This window comes from Schistocerca piceifrons, chromosome 10, assembly GCF_021461385.2.
Source record: "Schistocerca piceifrons isolate TAMUIC-IGC-003096 chromosome 10, iqSchPice1.1, whole genome shotgun sequence".
In the NCBI taxonomy this organism is placed as follows: Eukaryota; Metazoa; Arthropoda; class Insecta; order Orthoptera; family Acrididae; genus Schistocerca; species Schistocerca piceifrons.
The window spans coordinates 13,579,978-13,600,072 of record NC_060147.1 but is presented as its reverse complement, the minus strand read 5'-3'; the positions used below and the strand labels follow the sequence as shown (position 1 = coordinate 13,600,072).

General features: G+C 40.2%; 1 protein-coding gene across 10 annotated transcripts in view; it reads right to left on the bottom strand.

Annotated features, from left to right (window-relative positions):
• Nucleotides 1-20,095, bottom strand: part of LOC124719063 (poly(rC)-binding protein 3) — a 507,840-nt gene that overhangs the window by 9,803 nt on the left and 477,942 nt on the right. For 9 of the 10 annotated variants that reach the window (XM_047244735.1, XM_047244741.1, XM_047244742.1 and 6 more), the window contains 3 exons: nucleotides 9,465-9,615; nucleotides 8,374-8,502; nucleotides 2,140-3,999 (listed from right to left, as the gene is read on the bottom strand). In XM_047244735.1, coding sequence (XP_047100691.1) covers nucleotides 3,573-3,999; nucleotides 8,374-8,502; nucleotides 9,465-9,615 — 707 coding nt within the window. In that variant the 3' untranslated portion in view covers nucleotides 2,140-3,572. Of the gene's footprint in view, nucleotides 1-2,139; nucleotides 4,000-8,373; nucleotides 8,503-9,464; nucleotides 9,616-20,095 lie in introns of those variants that run through there. The other variant, XM_047244744.1, reaches the window with a different exon arrangement.

The following is a 20,095-nucleotide window of genomic DNA, read 5'->3' as shown; positions in this document are numbered from 1 at the left end:
ACAGCAAAACTCAAAAATGGCTCACAGACACTTGAAAATGATTTGAGATTTCTCAAAGCAGAACGTATGCCCTTTTCAAAAGCTTTTTTTTGCCATTTCCTAACATACATGGCTGAAGCTGTATTGAGCAAGGAAACAGCATTCTTAATTTTGCTGTCACTTAATGTATTTCTGGGAACAAGTGTGCTCATTTGGAAGTAAGTGCATTAGAAGAAGAAGAAATTATGCAACAGCACTCTAGAGCAACATAACCACGATGGCCTAGCTAAACTTAACAAAAAGTTGTTCTGCTGATAAAGTAAGTAACAACATATTCTACATAAAGCGGGGGATACATCAAAGCTTAATTGTTACATTAAGCATCCACCCGACAAACATCCAGATGGGGGGGGGGGGGGGGGGGGGGCCGCACATACACCTCACCCAACCTGCTTGTTATACTATCTGTTGTTGCCATTTACCAGACTATTTCGGCAACTGCATATCTAAGATATGGAACTGTTGCACAACCAGTTAAGAGGTTTCTTGTTCAGTGAATAAAAAATATGATTGTGACAAATCTCTGCAAGGGATTAAAGTAAAGAAGGTACATAAAGGAAAAAAGTAACATGCTTACCGGACAATTTGGCACAGGCTGGATGGTGAGGAGGATGGGGTTCTTCCGTGGTTATTGGTTAAAAGTCTCAGTCAGCATCTCTTCAAAACTTCAATACCACTTGACACTAACTTTGCTGTTTTCTAACAATTGAGGACAGAAAAATAGTTGCCCTCCATATATGAAAGGTTATGATCCACATTACCTCCAAACCAATGTTGTTACAATCTACCGTGTTATATCTGACTAGTCATAAGTTCACAACAGCATTTGTGTATCGTCCACAATGATTAAAATATTGCACATTACACATAGTTATAATCTTTCTGATAATTTACCTAACAACAGCAATGCAAATGAAAATTTTCTTTACAACAAAAGGAGTTAAGTACCATTAATGTCCAACCAGTGAATAATGCCTCACGAAGTGACACCACCCACCCAACTCCCGACCTGAGATTTCATATTAAGGCAGACAGATAGCCACACATAACTCCCACACATTGATAAGCATTTAGTTTTTTTTATGTACAGATACTAATTTATCATACATGACATGTACATCAAAATTTCCTAATATGAGAGAATTACATCAAATACAATTAATAGAAATTTGAGTATGGAAAAAACCAACAAAATATGTTGAGACCACCACTCATATCAAGGGGAAAAATTGGGGGAGAATAGTTACATTTAACTGTCATTTCTTTGAGGGGAGGAAAAGAACAATTTTTCTGATTATCATTTGCAAGTGTTCATCTCTACTCATTTAAGTTTCACTTTAGTTTCATACCTGTCCTGTCTTTGGTACATGAAGTGCCACCGCCTAACAATTCTTCAGTGTCACTGAATGATTTCTGCTCACAAATATAGGCCATTTAATGCAAACACATGATGCAGTTATACTTTGTTAAGAATGAGGTGATTACTTGCTTTCTAAATAATGTCCACTTTGCAGATGGGGACAGTTTATGTCATCTTTCTTTTCACTAAATTTCTTAATAGAAAGAAAGAAATAATGATTAATTTAGCAAGTACAAATTATTGTACCACAACCTGCAGCAGTTCTGATCGAAAAGCAAGAAACTCCTCAAATCGATTGATCCCAACAAAAAATACTGACACTAACCACTTTTCCTATTTACATCATGCCATAAAGTTTACGGTAATGACCACCATTTTCATGTATATTTCTAGAACTTTGTACTATTTAAGAGTAAACTTAAACTGAAATGGTGACATTATCACCAAACTTCCACTTAAATTGGGATCAATACCTTGACCACATAACAGAAGAATAATAAGAATACAAGAAGGGAGTCTGTAGCTCTAGTTGTAGTCTGACACCTAATACAAACTACTACTATTTCTAAGCAGAGAATAGAGAGAGAGAGAGAGAGAGAGAGAGAGAGAGAGAGAGAGAGAGAGAGAGAGAGAGGTGTTAACTCTGAAGTTTGATTACAAATTGTAAGATTAGTTTAATATCTCTGGGAACACATGGTTGAAAATTAAAACAGAAAAGAAAGCCTTCTGACCAATAAACATGTGTTTTTGTTGTATTTTATTCATTAACTTTACAATTCTCAGTCACAATCTTCTGAATAATGTCTACAGTCAAATAAGAAAGTTGTACAACAAATGACATTACAATATGTAAACGGTTTCTATTCTGTCTCCACGATGTGATAAAGCAAATGAATCCAAGAAAATCTTCACAAATCATGTATGACAAAGTTGTACTGATATGTTCTCATCATACTCTTGACAAAATGACAAAACTCTAAGAAATTCCTTTAATAAAAAACAAATAAGGCAACTGGGAGGAGAGAAATTTACTATAAAATCTGAGAAAATTACGCGAAAGAAGGTACAATCTTTGAAAATGCTATCACAATATTAAAAACACACAATATTGTCACTAATGTTTTAACACTGGAAAGCAAAATTCTGGCAATACAATACAGATTATCGTCTCACAAAAATGTGGCTCGACACAATTTTGTTTCAAAAATGAGTGATATTTCTTGATCCCTCAATAAACATTTATGAATTATATATTATCAGTCCACGTAAAAATAAACTGTATAATGTAGTTGTCCCATGATCCATAAGAATTGGGGAAAACATATTGATCACTAACATAAAAATATCCAAGAGGAAATTCAGTTACTTGAAAATATCTCCAACAGAAAATACATATCAAAAATTAGAAAGTCTTACGATTTTGGCTACGCCAATACAGAATATAAAAACACACGTCACTCAACGCAAAGTACTTACTTGGCATCAAAAAAGTCTAAAATATGGGAGTTATAGGTGATGCATATTAAAAAATGTCACTAACAGTTGGATGAAATGACAGATAATAACCTAATGTGTGAATATTGTATAGTGGAGATCTAATTATGTTGTTGTTGCCTACCACTCCATCTAATACAACAACCATGTCTGTTCTATTACAAATATCTCCAGAACTAAGATAAGCTGTCCAGAAAATAAAATTTTACCTTCTCGAAGAGGATGAATTACAAGACTAAGGTGCGAACAAACCTCTGTAAATGAAACATTTCACAAGATGTTTAAAATATGTTAATTTCCATCTTTAGAAGAAAAGCCAAAACTTTCACCAGTAAATACAATGAAGCAGGGAAAGACAGAAGGAAAATTTGAGAAGTAATAGCATACGTGAATTTAATCGACAGAGCAGCAGTAGTGTACTTGTGTCTGACGAGTCAGAATAGTGCATAACACTTACAGAGAAATGGAAACAAATGGCGTCTCGTGTACTTATAAGAGAACTGTCCTGTCTCCTGTGGCCAAATAGAGAGGTTACAGAAAAAAAAAAAAAAAATTTCAATAACAGTACCGAACAGACACGAGTAATCAGTATAACTAGTAACACTGTCATTTTCTGACGACGTCCCACGACGAAACGATGTGTCGAGACGCCGGTGACGTCCCTGTTGCAGGCACTCGCCTAGTAGGGAGCAAACTTGCTGCGCTCCGTCTTCATCTTGCCGGAATCCTGGCCAACTCCTTGGCCCGAGGCGGGACTGCGCAGACGTGGGGCGTACGGCTTGTGCGCACCACCCCCTGTTCCCGCGCCACCACCCGACGTGCGGTGAACCCCGGTAGTGCGGACAGGTGCGCCCCCACCGGCGCCGCCTCCTCCGAGGAGCTCAGTCAGGCCTCCGAGGGCCGTGAGTGAAGAGAGAGCATTGAGTGCACCCGGCTTCGAGAGCAGCTGTGCCAGTGGAATGGCCGAAGCCAGAGGCGACACGCCGCTGCCGGGTGCCCCACCTGCTCCCCCTGCACCACCGCCGCCGGTAGGACCACCCGCACCCGCACCACCAGGGTTGGAGCCAGGATTTTGGGCTTCAAGGTTAGCTTTCTGCAGTTCAACACTGGTGGGAGAAACAGAAGAGAGAGACACTGGAGATATTGGTACCAGGTATTCGGTGTGATAGGAATGGCAGAAAAACACAGGCCTTTTCTCCTTAACCTGTCAGAGCCCAGCTAGGCCGTCAAAGCTAATCTCGAAATCTGCAGAAATAAAAGTTTCCACTGCAGATAATACTGAGCCAGCTACTTATTTACAATGGTGCAATCCAAAAGTCACCTATGCGTTATAATTAATAGAACCGGAAATAAGAAAACCGACACACTTTGCACAGTCGTGCAGAAAATTCAATTTCATTTACTAACAAATTGGCTGTACAGCACCAGGAAGCCAAATCTTTTAATGTCCTGTGAAAATAATATATTCGACAATGAACATTTGAACAGTAAGTGCTTTAAAATTTAACTAAAATTCTCCTCTGATCGAAAGTTAACTGTTCCAAGAATTTTTTATGGATCAGTTGCACTTTTATTTATCCCACCACTATGTCTCCCACAGAAAATAACTGACATCCGATTACATATTCTCTAAGACACAACCCCACCACCACTACCTCACTTTGCATACACTCACTCGGATAAATCAAAGATAATGTCAGTCTTATGACATTTTGTATAGTAATAAAACTAATATGTAAAATTCATTCAAATATACACTGTAATGTAAGTTGAAACATAATGGCCTCTAATTTTTGACCATAACGTGGTACAGAGCCATCATCTGGTATAATTTCCTGTGGGCTTGTACCACACTGATACACCTAACAAGGGAACCTCCCCATCGCACCCCCCTCAGATTTAGTTATAAGTTCGCACAGTGCATAGGCCGTGAAAAACTGAACACAGATTAATCAAGAAAACAGGAAGAAGTTGTGTGAAACTATGAAAAAAATAAGCAAAATATACAAACTGAGTAGTCCATGGGCCACATAGGCAACATCATGGACAACGTTGGATCAGGAGCGCCATGGTCCCGTGGTAGCGTGACCAGCTGCAGAACGAGAGGTCCTTGGTTCAAGTCTTCCCTGGAGTGAAAATTTTACTTTCTTCATTTTTGCATAGTTATTATCTGTCCGTTCGTTCATTGACGTCTCTGTTCACTGTAATAAGTTTAGTGTCTGTGTTTTGCGACCGCATCGCAAAACCGTGCGATTAGTAGACGAAAGGACGTGCCTCTCCAATGGGAACCGAAAACATTTGATCGCAAGGTCATAGGTCAACCGATTCCTCCACAGGAAAACAGATCTAATATATTCTATACGACACTGGTGACGGCATGTGCGTCACATGACAGGAATATGTTGTCGACCCACCTAACTTGTACACTTGGCGAATGGGTAAAAGGATTCTTCTACCTTGCCCGATTTAGGTTTTCTTGTGGATGTGATAATCACTCCCAAGAAAGTGATGAAAACATAAGAGTTTGTCACATACACTGAAAATAAAAAATTAAATTTTTCACTCGATGGAAGATTTGAACCAAGGACCTTTCGTACCGCAGCTGCTCACGTTACCACGAGACCACAGCACTGCCGACTTCACAGCGTCCTTGATGTTGCATATCTTCCCATGCACTACTCAGTTTGTATATTTTGCTTATTTTTTCACAGTGCGACAACTTCTTCCTGTTTTCTCAATTGATCTGTGTTCAGTTTTTCAAGGCCTATCCACTGTGCCAACTTATAACTAAATCTGAGGGGGGTGCGATGGGGAGGTTCCCTTGTAAGCACCAAATGAGGAGAAAAAAGGGAGGATAAGAATTTCTTTTGAATCACTTTATAGGACTATGGCAACTGGCAATGAGAAGGGAATTCCATCTGTTTTATAGCTGTATGCAGCCAGACTGCAGGATCATTTCGTATGGGATAATGGGAAAGAATAAGCACGTCTGATTCTCCCCATCACACTAAGGAAAAGGTTGCTGGCATATTTAGGTGCAGGGAAAAGTAACTGACGGCATTGTGTTGTTTCACACTGGGCTTTAAATGGTTAAAAAGAGAATGAAAAAATGAAAGAAATCAATTAAAAGAAACATACATGGTGATTCCAGCCAGCTGCTTCTCTGCTTACAGCCTGAAAATACTGGCAATGTGTCATAAAATTAAAAAAAACCTGCAGTTATATGCAGGCATCTCTGAATATTTCTTGAAGTTGAAAATTTTAATGAAAGTATTGGACTCATTTACTGCTGATAAATAACAATGATGAGTCCTGAATGTACAATTACTGGCAGCGGTCTTGCTCGCAAAAACAAACTGCCTCAGAAAATGAGTAATGAGTTCTGTCTTTCAATGAGCGCGAACTTGGAAGCAACTAGCTGGAGACTGGGAAATAAAAACAGTAACTGAAGCTGTTGGATATACGTGCACCACGTGGAGATGCTATTAATACAAGTGTAGTGGCTTATGTGCCATGTAAGAGAACTAGAGGTTTATTTTTCTAAAAAATCAAAATAGCACAGTAATCAGCCACAGTCATGTTTTTACCATAATAGGGACTGAATATCACCACTTAAAATGCACAACCTGTAATTGTAGCTGTTAACAGTGGCTTACAACAATCAACAACACTAATAAACAAACAAAATTTAACAAAAATAAAAGGTCCAATGGCCGAAAAACTTAGAAGCTGCAGAAAGCACTTTTAAGTGGCGATCACTCAGAAATGTTTGATATACAGGGATTTATAAACTTATGGACTTAATTATAATGCTGGATATCATGAAGTGACATATGTTATACAGAATGGTAGTACAGCTCTTAGTGACATTCATGCCATGATACAAATCATTAGGCACTGAAAGTCAACTGTTTCAAGACCTTTCATATAAAATGAAAGAACGAAAAAGGGGAAATGTTAAAACATAAAATTAGGCAGCTTTTCAATTATTGCTCTTTACACATTCCTGGACAAACAAGAAAATTTCAAATCTTGTCTAATGAGGTCAATAGTAAGAGAACAATACATTTGAAGGAGGTGCTTTGTAAGCTAACTCTACAGGAACGCTGAATTTCCATTTCAACCAAAGTCCATGTAATAGGAATTCCAGCTGTACAAACTGACTGGGACATAGTCTTAGTTAATACAGTCCTAGTCAGTCTTCCTTAATAACGCAATAATATAATCTGTAGTGCAGAGAAGTAGGAGAAGAAATTGGAGCTTGGATAAGAGTTCATAACTTTTCCTCAGAAACAATTATTTCAAATATTTCTGCTAAGCCCATTTGAGCTTTACATGCTATTGATCGCATATGAACACTGCATGTATGAAATTCTGCACTGTATGAAGCAGAAAGGCTAGCAAAAATTACAGGTGGATGTACATCTTGAACTAATGCTTACGAAATGAAAAACCCACAAACTTTTAGGCAAACAGCCAGTATTTCACCACAAGTAATAACAGAAAAAACTGACAGCCCACTGTGAAATTGTTTGACAGGTCTTTAGCTGGGCATCACTAGTATGTGGAAAGGTGTGTGTGAGAGAGAGAGAGAGAGAGAGAGAGAGAGAGAGAGAGAGGATATTTGCTCTTTAACTTCCATCACAGGGAATCCGTTGGAATGGCTGTTCTCATTTTGGTATCGGGCAAACAGGCAGGAACAAATTTCTGTGAAGGAAACAAATGCAGAAAAGAGATGAAGGACCTGGACATAAAAGAGAGGTAAGAAAAATGGTGGCGGCTCATCCGTGGGCAGATTTCCTCTCTGATGCGATGTCTTCTCCAGTTGAGAACCTGTTACCTGCTATACTACGAACAGCTAACAAGGAACAAAACATGCAAAAATCTGCATAATAATACAAAAGTTAGAAACACACATCTGGGCAAATGGCAACTGACAACAGGTTTACGAAACAATAAACAAGCCAACGAAGACCTTAGAGGCAGCAGCACAGGGCAAGAAAACTGAAGGAATAACATCTAGTGTAGAACACAATCACAACCAGGCTGCTGGTTCATAATGTTCAGAAATAAGCCTACAAGTTATGTAGTTTTAGCATGACAACATTAAAACACAGTAACTGAGAAAATAATCGATTACCTCTTTTCTTCAGTCAAGAGGAACCATCGACACATACAAAAACACAGGTTTTCTTAAAGTTATTTTTCCTGTTTTCTTTTTGTATGTATAGAACAAGAAAACCAGTAAAGTGTGTAAATTCTCATTAGGGCCTTAGCAGGCATGTAACAATTTGTTAACAGTCTGTTGCACCCGAGATACAAAACAATAAAATTTTTCACGTCAGCAGAAAGTTAAAAAGAAAACTTGCAGCCAAGTGCTCTTGTGAAAACTACACTCCGATGTTATTTCACTGTATACCTCGCAAACACCAAACAGAAATTCACTATCTGTGGAGAGAAAATTATGTGACTCTCCCTACCTCATGTTGATCAGGTACTGCGCCAGTGCGACGGAGTCTGGATTGCCTGTGATTGTTATGGTCCTATCAGTTGGCCCACCTTCACGTTCCTCACAATTTGAGATGCGGATCATAGCACCACTAATTTGCCTGCATGAGAACAAGAAGGAGCATCTATTACAACAAACAGCACACTGTTGGCTTGAAAATTCACATGAAATACATATGACATACAGAGGGAATGTGAAAATAATCCATTTCTGATTGAACTGTCTGTGAAAGCCTCATTTGCGATTGACTTAAAGAATCAAGCCAAATGGGGAAACTTGTGCAAAATCAAGGACCTACTGGTAAGATGGCCCCAATTATACTTGATTATACTCAATTGAGCTTTCTCTATTTTTGTATCCAGGAACATGTACGTTTAACATATTTGTTGCATCTATGGATGTATGTAGGTTATCATGAACTTCAGCATATTTCAAGTTTCATAATCTGGAAAGTGAAAAATGAATGTTTTGTCAACTATAAATGAACTAACAAAGTCATTCTTTCAAGAAATGGTGAGCCGTTACCTACTTTCTTTCATATCCATTCCATGTTTATACATATGGTCAATTTTTTATGTTCACCTGCGACAAACACTTCTGCGACAGCTACATGGCCAAAACATTAATTCAGGAAACTCCACCCCCTCTCATTTTGTCCATTGTAACTAACCGAAAAATTCCAAAGAGAAGTAGACCCGCTCAGTTATTTGTACTATCAGTAAATAGTAATTATTCTGTTTTGTGCATACACAAACAAAACTGCACTGAACCACTCATCAGAAGCTACAGGAAGGAGGCAGTCATGTCGTGTGTACTGTAAATCTTACATAGATACATTGGTTTATTCTTTTTTCTCTAATACATTAAAAAATTGCCAGCTAACTGCATTCACACACAGTTGGGGTATTGGGGTACACTGTACACTTGCACGCTTCCAAACAGCGACTTTTGTTCTCAGCCCAACATTAATGCAATATTAGTATTTGCACCTGTGCATGTTTAGAGTATTCATTAAACAAAACTTTATTTCAATCGTAATCTATAAAACAATGTCACACTCACCTAATCTCTGCAATCTTTGTGCCACCCTTTCCAATTATGCAACCAATCAGCTCATTTGGGACTGTCATCTCGTGGGTCTGCTGGTTAGCTCCAGGCTGTGCACGGTTCTGGTTGTTCGTGCGTAGCTGGCTTCCCGCCAGGGCGGCCAAAGCTGAATTCAAAACAACTGCTGAAGAAGTGTGGACAGAATCAAAAATGCATTAAAACTACTGCATATATAAGTGTGGAATCTCACATGCAGTCCCAATCACTAGCACAAATGGGCAAGCTTTCCTCCAGGTAGGTGAAGTTTATAGACTGACTACGAAATTCTAATGTGCTGCATAGAACATACAAATCTGCAGTGCAGGAAATAGGAAACATTAGGTGTGCAGAAATCAAATATTTAAAAATTTGTATTTTTTTTTTTTTATAATAGGACTGTTGTCTGTGATTGTGACACTGAAAACTAACACTTTCTAAGGTGGAGCTACATGACAACAAAAACACTTAGCAACTGTTCTGTACTTAATGCAGCCCAACAGTAACCATAAATGTCCCTGGTGTTTTGAAATTGCTTTCACCCTCAAGAAACTCTTCTATCAAACTAGGAAATAACAGACATCATACAATAACAGCACTAAAATTTCTAGTGCAGCAATAGAATGATTACTTGCAATGTTCAGGAAAGCCTGAAGGATGCCCAGTTTGCACAAAGACTTTCAGTTTTAGCCAATGCAATCTTAGGAAACATATGGCTAAACAACAGTTGATGAACAGAGTATCATTCCTTTTGAAACAAAATTACAGCTACCTGCATCAAAGTTTCTATTCTGCCCCGTCAGTAAGTTGATCTGCTTGCTTAAATTTGAGGAAGCAGTGTCACAACATACACTTTCAAGAGTCTTATTAACTCAATGCAGTGTCATTTTCCTACATCGAGTAACTGCTCAATTCTCTTTCCCGCCCCCCACAATGTTGTATCCTACCCAACAGCTGTCTGGATGACCAATCCTGTTACTTCAAAGGTTCAAACAATCATCACTGACTACTATTTATTAAGATGGTCACAAAATTCTAATTTAATACACAGTTGAAACATTTGGACCGATGAACAAGGGGGGTTTGATAAGTCTTGTAAAAACACTCCTTTTGAGGAGTATGCATTTGGTATAGCCTCCCTCCCTCCCATCAAAAAAATAGGTCCTTTCAAACTCAAAGATACTCACTGAGTGCAACTATCACTTCCTCATTTGATGAAAATTTCTTCCCAGTGAACCAAAGTTTGAAATTAGGGAACGGGAAGAAGTCACTTTGGCCAAGTCTGGTGAATAGGGTGGATGAGGAGCCAATTCACTGTATTCACCCAAATGCAAGCTGACCATTTTTTTTCCAACTTTCACACTCTAAAAGTGTGCCTACACCTTACATTCAGAGGCACAGCCTAAGGAAGTTCTGAAAATGCTGCTGGAAGTTGCCGTAAACAATTATTCTGCCACAGAAGCTTGTGTGTTATCATTTTGAATACTGAATGTTGGGGGTTGTTGGGGGGGCGGGGGGGGGGGGGGGGGGGGACACAGACAGACAGTGAGGCCATCGGTCTCATCCGATTAAGTCTGCCATGCTCTTTCAAAGGAACCATTCCAGTATTTGCCTGGAGGGACTTAGGGAAATCAAGGAAAACCTAAATCAGGATAGCCAGACGCGGGATTGGACCATCTTCCTCCCGAATGTGAGTGCAGTGTGGTAACAACTGCACCACCTCGCCCAGTACTGAATGTTAATTATCTTTTATCATGTGGGAATTTAAATTTAATATTGCTTATCTTTGAATTTAGCAGGTTTTCATAGCAATAACAATTAATCTTTGTAAATACACACAAACAAAATGTACATTTTTAAGAAACTTGCAAAAGATGGCAAGCACGGTAAGCACAGTTCCATGTTTCAACAGCTTCAGCTCTGTTCAGAAGCTGTCGGCACATGTCTATGTACATCAAGCCATCTCTCAACGTTGCCACTATTAGCAACATAATAATAAATTACAATTGTGTTTAACTACGCAGTGCAGCGAGACACTCTTGTCACATCACCTCTCACAGCCTACCTGCGCGTAGTTCCTGTTACGGCCACCTGTATTCTAGGCAGCCGTGCCAGAATTTGTTTGTCAAACAACATTGGCATACATAGGAGATGCTGCAGTGTAGGAAATGATTCTGTATAAACAAATTATATTTTTCAGAATGTATCTAATAAAGTACCTTGTCTAACCTCTACAACAGACAATACAAATCAGCACCTCGAAGATATGGATCGCTCTTCACCCAGTGTATATCCTTTAAATCAAATGTGAAACTGTGTCAAGACAAAATGTAACTTTCTGGGAAGAAAACCCTGTATTCCATTGAAAGAAGAAAAAAATACTTGAGGTGTCATTTATGTGATATGGAAAGACTGACATATGACTAACACATGCTGTGGTGCAGTCTACATAAAAGACCTATTGGCCACAGTGGCCCTAGTCCCACTCGGATAATTTCGACAGATATTGTGAATTCTCATTGCTGTCAGTGCAATATAACATAAATGTCCAACAAGCTAAGTTCACATGGATGTGAGTTACTACCCTGGATTCAAACTAAACCGTGTAAACACTAACTGGAGGCCAATGCGATGCCAGTGTAATTTTATGTCAACTACATCAGGTTTTTCTCCAAGAACACTGTCTCAAAGCATAAATCGCAGTGTGAGAAAGTAGAAACAGGGTTATACTGTATTACAAAAATAAGAAACGTTAAAAAACTTTAACGTTTTGATTTGAAATATTAGCAAATTGTTGTCAAAACTTTGCTCTTGAGACTGATAATATACAAGAATCTTCTTTTTCCCCAACCAAATATGTAATCATTTCTTGCTACTGATGATGAGAATGAATATGAGAATTCAATCTAAAAGAAACTGAGTATACAGTTAATAAACGGTGAAAGTGCTTCTCATACCTACATGTTACTGTCTCTTTAGTCAAGAAAATATGAGGTTAGCCTATGACTCATTACCTTCCAATTATTTTAAGCAGAAGTTCCTGATTGAATATACATATTGTAAGCAGTAATGTTAACAACTCACTGTATATCTGAGCCAGAACACTGCCAGCTTTCAGACAAATCCTGCTCCAAGCACGTGCACTAATGCACCTGTTTGTTCAGTGCTGGTACAACAGTGTCCGCCAAGACAATGTAGTCTTGCATGTGTATTAGTTCTGAAGAAGGATCGTACAAAGCTAAAGAACATTCTCAGTTTCTTAAGTGCCTGTACTTCAAAATAATGAAACCATTTTAGTAATGCTGCAGATAATATTAGAAAAATAATTACATAATTTGTCCCCAACATAAGAGATCAAAGCATTCCTTGCACAGTGGAATATGAACTGTGGTGATAATCATTACAGCTAAAATTGCTTCTGCCTTCGATAAATGATGCAGAACAAATACGTTTTTGTGCCAGTTCACTGATGGCCATGTTTTTCATCATGCTGCCACCGAAGTGTTTCAGACATTATGTATATTCACAATGGAGATATAGGAATTAATTATGGTTTCATCTAACTGAGGTACACTGCATTGAGCCAATACACACAGGCTATAGTATATCCAGTGGCATATTTTTCAACAAGGCAATTATTCCTCCACGTTGTCTGTAGTATGGTGTGTCCTATTTCCATACATATAGTAACTTTATGTCAACAATATATTAATGCCAATTAAAATGAAGTGTAAGCCCAAATGTATTTACTAATTTTCAATATAATCTCTCTTTACCCTGAAGGAAAGAAGCAGTATTCTCATCCTAGTAATGATTCTAAAAGACAGACACGCAAACCACGAATCAATTCAATATGCCACCAAACAACAATATAATTTCAATACAAGCATCCCATAGAAGGTAATTTATTAGGTTCAACATCCTACCAATGGGGTCATCATCTCCCAGATATTGAAGCATATAATTATTCAACTGGAGCAAGCTGGAACGAGAATCATTGCATTTGCATCTTACAGTAACCTTCTGAATAAAAATGTCTGGCAATGTCTACAAATTCCTGGCATAAAAAATAAAGTTACTTGCCCTAATCAAATCCAGTTGGCAAAACCACAATAATGTGAGTATTTTAGGACAAAAATCACTCAATGAAGTGTGTGAGAAATAATTCTGTGATAAACAGATGTACCTTAATGACAGAGTCACCAACTATAATTTTTTTATCAATGAGTTTATCAGAAAGCTACTTCCCCTGAATTTGCTGGACAGAAAGTCTGCACCAAGTTAATTTCCACTCATTTTGATTCGAGGTGATTTCAACAAATAAATGTAAGACTAGCTCTGTAGTAATTTCAATGGCCACCAAATACAATTTTTTAGGGAATTTTAAGTAATATGATTCAAAGACAACAAATCAGCAGGGTCATTCCTTACACAGACAGTATGAACAACTATGTGGACACACTTATTTCTGCAATGATGCATTGTACAAAGATTCAGATGCTCACAAAATGTTAATGAAATGGAGACATTCTCATCAATAAAAGTAGGAGCTTTGGTTCCAAAATAACTCCCATGTCTATGAGTAATCGTTGGATGTACCTTATGAATATCTCATGGCATGGAGAAGAATTTCAGTTTATTTCTTGACAGCAAAGTTTAGTAAGGATGTGCTGGAATATCAGTCTCGTACCTTAAGGTCTCCGATTTGCAATGTCATCTGTCAGTAATACACTTCCTGAGATTGCATATGTTACAGTGTAGTTCATTCCAGCAAACCTTTCATTATCTTCCTGTGTAAACTGAACATCTTCACAGAAGCACAATCCAATCTTCAATGTAAATTTCATGAATGGATGAGACTGTGTACCGTGCTTGCCGTGGGTCACAAGTGGAGCAACGGACATCTCGCGGCAGAACTGGTGAACTAGGGGAGTCGGCACACAGACTCTTCTACTCAGTATGCAGGAATTAAAAATGCTCCTGATGAAGTAATTTACCACACCGATAATGGCATAAACCATACCCATACAAGCATTTTACAGAAATTGATGGAAATGAAGACAGTATCAGGAAACAACAGTAACAAAAGGGTGCAGTAGCCAATTAGCTGGGAAATGCTACAAACTGTACACATAAAAGATACCACCACGTAGACCAGTGTGTCAACTGCTGCATAATGTGTGCACTAAACATTTCCTTGATTTGACTAGGAATGCTCAGGGTGCTCTAGCACACCTCTCTTTAGTCATGGTGGTGATGATGGATTCGTGAGGTCCTCAACTGTGTGGTCATCAGCGCCCGTATAACATCTCAATTTTTACACAGTCCAATCGAGCCACTGTCACGAATGATGATGACGACAACACAAATACCCAGTCCTTGGACAGAGAGAATCCCCAACCCAGCTGGGAATCGAACCCAGGACCCAGAAGCAGCAATGCTAGCCATTAGACCACAAGCTACGGACAAACCTCTCTTTAGTGTTGCATACTGTAAGACATGGGTAAGCAAGTCTTTAGAAAATGAACCAATTATTGTAAATCAATAGTGTCTGATGTGATTCCAATTGAAACTGACAAATGCTGATGCTTCTGACTCGAGAACCGACTCGTGGCGATAACATACTAGACCTTCTGGTGACAAACAGACCCGAACTATTTGAAACAGTTAACGCAGACAGGGAATCAGCGATCATAAAGCGGTTACTGCATCGATGATTTCAGCCGTAAATAGAAATATTAAAAAAAAGTAGGAAGATTTTTCTGTTTAGCAAAAGTGACAAAAAGCAGATTTCAGAGCATGTGACGGCTCAACACAAAAGTTTTGTCTCAAGTACAGGTAGTGTTGAGGATCAGTGGACGAAGTTCAAAACTATTGTACAATATGCGTTAGATGAGTATGTGCCAAGCAAGATCGTAAGAGATGGAAAAGAGCCACCGTGGTACAACAACCGAGTTAGAAAACTGCTGCGGAAGCAAACGGAACTACACAGCAAACATAAACACAGCCAAAGCCTTGCAGACAAACAAAAATTACGTGAAGCGAAATGTAGTGTGAGGAGGGCTATGCGAGAGGTGTTCAATGAATTCAAAAGTAAAGCTCTATGTACTGACTTGGCAGAAACCCCTAAGAAATTTTGGTCTTATGTCAAAGCGGTAGGTGGATCACAACAAAATGTCCGGACACACTGTGACCAAAATGGTACTGAAATAGAGGATGACAGACTAAAGGCCGAAATACTAATGTCTTTTCCCAAAGCTGTTTCACAGAGGAAGACTGCACTGTAGTTCCTTCTCTAGATTGTCGCACAGATGATAAAATGGTACATATCGAAATGGACGACAGAGGGATAGAGAAACAATCAAAATCGCTCAAAAGAGGAAAGGCCACTGGACCTGATGGGATACCAGTTCGATTTTACACAGAGTACACGAAGGAACTTGACTCCCTTCTTGCAGCGGTGTACCGTAAGTCTCTAGAAGTGCATAGCATTCCAAAAGATTGGGAAAGGGCACAGGTCATCCCCTTTTTAAGAAGGGACGTCAAACAGATATGCAGAACTATAGACCTACATCTCTAATGTCGATCAGTTCCAGAATATTGGAACACATATTGTGTTCGAGTATAATGACTTTTCTGGAGACTAGAAATCTACTCTGTAGGAATCAGCATGGGTTTCAAAAAAGATGATCGTGTGAAACCCAGCTCGCGCTATTCATCCACAAGACTCTGATGGCCATAGGCATGGGTTCCCAGGTGGATGTTGGGTTTCTTGACTTCCGCAAGGCGTTTGATACAGTTCCCCACAGTTGTTCAATGAAAAAAATAAGAGCATATGGACTATCAGAGCAATTGTGTCATTGGATTGAAGAGTTCCTAGATAAGAAAACAGAGCATGTCATTCTCAATGGAGAGAAGTCTTCTGAAGAAAGAGTGATTTCAGATGTGCCGCAGGGGAGTATCGTAGGACCATTACTATATATAAATGACCTTGTGGATAACATCGGAAGCTCAGTGACGCTTTTTGCGGATGATGCTGTAGCATATCGAGAGGTTGTAACAATGGAAAATCGTACTGAAATGCAGGAGGATCTGCAGCGAATTGACGCATGGTGCAGGGAATGGCAATTGAATCTCAATGTTGACAAGTGTAATGTGCTGCAAATACATAGAAAGAAAGATCCTTTATCAGTTAGCTACAATAGCAGGTCAGCAACTGGAAGCAGTTAATTCCATAAATTATCTGGGAGTAAGCATTAGGAGTGATTTAAAATGGAATGACCATATTGAATTAATCGTCGGTAAAGCAAATGCCACACAGATTCATTGGAAGAATCCTAAGAAAATGCAATCCGAAAACAAAGGAAGTAAGTTACAGTACGCTTGTTCACCCACTGCTTGAATACTGCTCAGCAGTGTGGGATCTGTACCAGATAGGATTGATAGAAGAGATACAGAGAGAAGATCCAGCGGAGAGCAGCGCGCTTCGTTACAGGATCATTTAGTAATCGCGAAAGCGTTACGGAGATGATAGATAAACTCCAGTGGAAGACCCTGCAGGAGAGACGCTCAGTAGCTCGGTACGAGCTTTTGTTGAAGTTTCGAGAACATACCTTCACCGAGGAGTCAAGCAGTATATTGCTCCCTCCTACGTATATCTCGAAGAGACCGTGAAGATAAAATCAGAGAGATTAGAGCCCACACAGAGGCATACCGAGAATCCTCGTTTCCACTAACAATACAAGACTGGAACAGAAGGGAGAACCGATAGTGGTACTCAAGGTACCCTCTGCCACACACCGTCAGGTGGCTTGCGGAGTATGGATGGTGGTGGTGGTTGTTGGGATGTTTAAGGGGGACTAAACAGCTAAGGTCATCAGTCCCCCGTTCCAAAAACAAGCGAGACGAAGTCACAGAGCAGATAAAACCCCAAGGGGAAGGAGACTGCCCCCCCCCCCCCCAGGTGCTAAAGAACACAAATTAGGCAACGAACACTACAGAAAAGAAGAGTACAGACGAACACCAGACAGAAAGAAATAGAAGAAAAGAAGATGGCCGGAGACTGGTTGACTGACCACGACAACAAAAAAGGGAAAGAGTCAACCATCCGATGAGACACCAAAACAGCAACAAATATGGAGAGACGCGAGGACAAAAGACACAGAAACGGAAAAGTGCAGGACCCCCCTAAATGGATCCATAAAAAGGACTAGCACGGATAAAATGTAAAACATTGTCAGCCATGGAGGCATCGTCGCATAAAATCAAAGGCAAGGTGCCCGGGAAATTAAAAGACTGCCGAAGGGTGCGCAGTCGGGGACACTCCAATAAAATGTGGGCGACCGTCAGCCGGGACCCACACCGACACAGGGGGGGATCCTCCTGACGCAAAAGATGGCCGTGCGTCAGGTATGTATGGCCGATGCGGAGCCGACACAGGATAACAGAGTCCCTGCGAGAAGACCGCAGGGAGGAGCGCCACACATCGGTCGTCTCCTTGACAGCCCGCAGTTTATTAGGCATTGTCAAGCCTCGCCACTCAGCAGACCACATCCCAAGCACCTTACGGCGCAACACCAGCTGCTGATCGGGAGCCGTGAGGCCGATCTCCAAAGCTGGGGCGTCGAGCGCCCCTTTGGCCAGTCTGTCGACACGTTCGTTCCCTGGGATGCCAACATGACCTGGCGTCCAAACCAAGACCACCGAACGTCCAGAACGGCCAATGGCGGAAACAGACTCCTGAATAGAGGACACCAGAGGAGAAGAGGGATAGCAGCGGTCGATGGCCTGAAGGCTGCTCAGGGAGTCACTGCAGATGACGATGGACCTACCTGAGCAGAAACGCATATGCTCAAGAGCGCGCAAGATGGCCACCAGCTCTGCAGTAAAAATACTGCAGCCAGCCGGCAAGGAGCGTTGCTCAACATGGGCAGCGTGAGCAAAAGCGTAGGCAGTGCGACCATTAACCAGGGAACCATCAGTGTAGACAGGCTCACAGCCCGGAAATGATTCGAGGAGCGCAAGAAAACGGCGACGGAGGGCCACAGGCGGAACCGAGTCCTTAGGTCCCTGTGCCAAATCCAGACGGACGGACGGCCGGGACAAACACCAGGGAGGCGTAGGTGTACGGACCCGGAAGGGAGGCAGAAGAGGGAATGACCCCAGTTCTGACAGCAGGTACTGGACACGGACAGCTACGGAAAGCCCAGACCTAGGTCGCCGTTCGGGCAGATGGAGGATGTATGTATGGATGTAGATGTAGATGTGTCTTGTTCTGGTATATTTGCCACAGTCACGTGATGCAAACTATGCATTAAAGAAGTTCTTCAATATGAGATTTTAAATTTGCTGTTGACTGTTACTTTCTATAACACCTAATCACAGAAAAGTATAATCATCTAATGATGACAATTGAGGGGTTTGGTGCAAGGAGGAGGCAGCGCCACCCACTGGTTCCAGAGAAATCCAACAGATGGAGCTGCCTGTACTCCAGGTTTGCGTGAAAACTGAATCAGCCCCAAATGATAGCAGAAAGGATGTTATGGTACGTAGTGTAAACATTGCACATTCTGTGTGAGGGATATTTTTAACAGGCTTACAATCTGTTCTGTGACTACATCTTTTGATTTCACAGTTTTTGTCAATATGAATGAATCAGGAGAGGAAGGACTGTTTAATTGTAACTCTTGAGAAAATTAGAAGGCAGGTGAAGATGAGACATCTACCGATTCAGAAGAAGATTCCAGTAGCACAGACTCAGTTGTTGGACCAACGAAGAGGAAAAAAGGATCGTACAAGGAACAATGGGAACGGACATACGAAAACAGCAGAAGGTTGACAGAAAGCACCACAAGAGCACGAGTGGAAAAAACATGCCTTGCTGGACTACAGGTAATAATTGCAGTTGCAAATTCAAGCATTTTACTGAATTCGACATTGACGCACGGTATTTTACTATTAATGCTTTTAATGGCCTAAAGAGTAATTGTACCCAACATGTGTATTTGGCTGGTTGCGTTAAAGGTTTTCCTGTTAAAAGAAATAGGCCAAAAAGTGGAACAGGAAAGCCCAGGGCATTTTCAGATTTTTATGCTGTGAGTGGTGAGAGTAATGTAAGAGTCTGTAAAACAGTGTTTGCGTCACTGTGCAGTGTGTCCACAAAGCGAGTAGAAAACATCACAAAGAATTTTTTTTTTTACGAAACTCTCACGCCGAAACCAGATGGTAGGGGAAAGCATAATACAAGACACGATAAAATTCCAAATGAAACTGTGCAAAAGGTTCATTGTCACATTGAGTTTTCCAAGGTGAGAATCACATTACAGTCGACGAGACAATGGCAACAGACTATACTTACTTGCCTGCCAACCTCACTATCAAAGAAATGCATCATTTGTACATAGATAAGCACTCTGAATCCCCAGTAGAATATGATTTTTGCTTTCGGTAGTTCAAAACACCTTCAATATCAGATTCAGGCATCCAAGATCACACACATTTCAAAAACATACAAAAGGAACTCAGTGCCTTTTCTACCTCAGATGAGAGACGTAAGGAGCTCCAGGATGCCAAGCTACTTCATCAAGTTGGGTGGATTCATTTTATGAAGA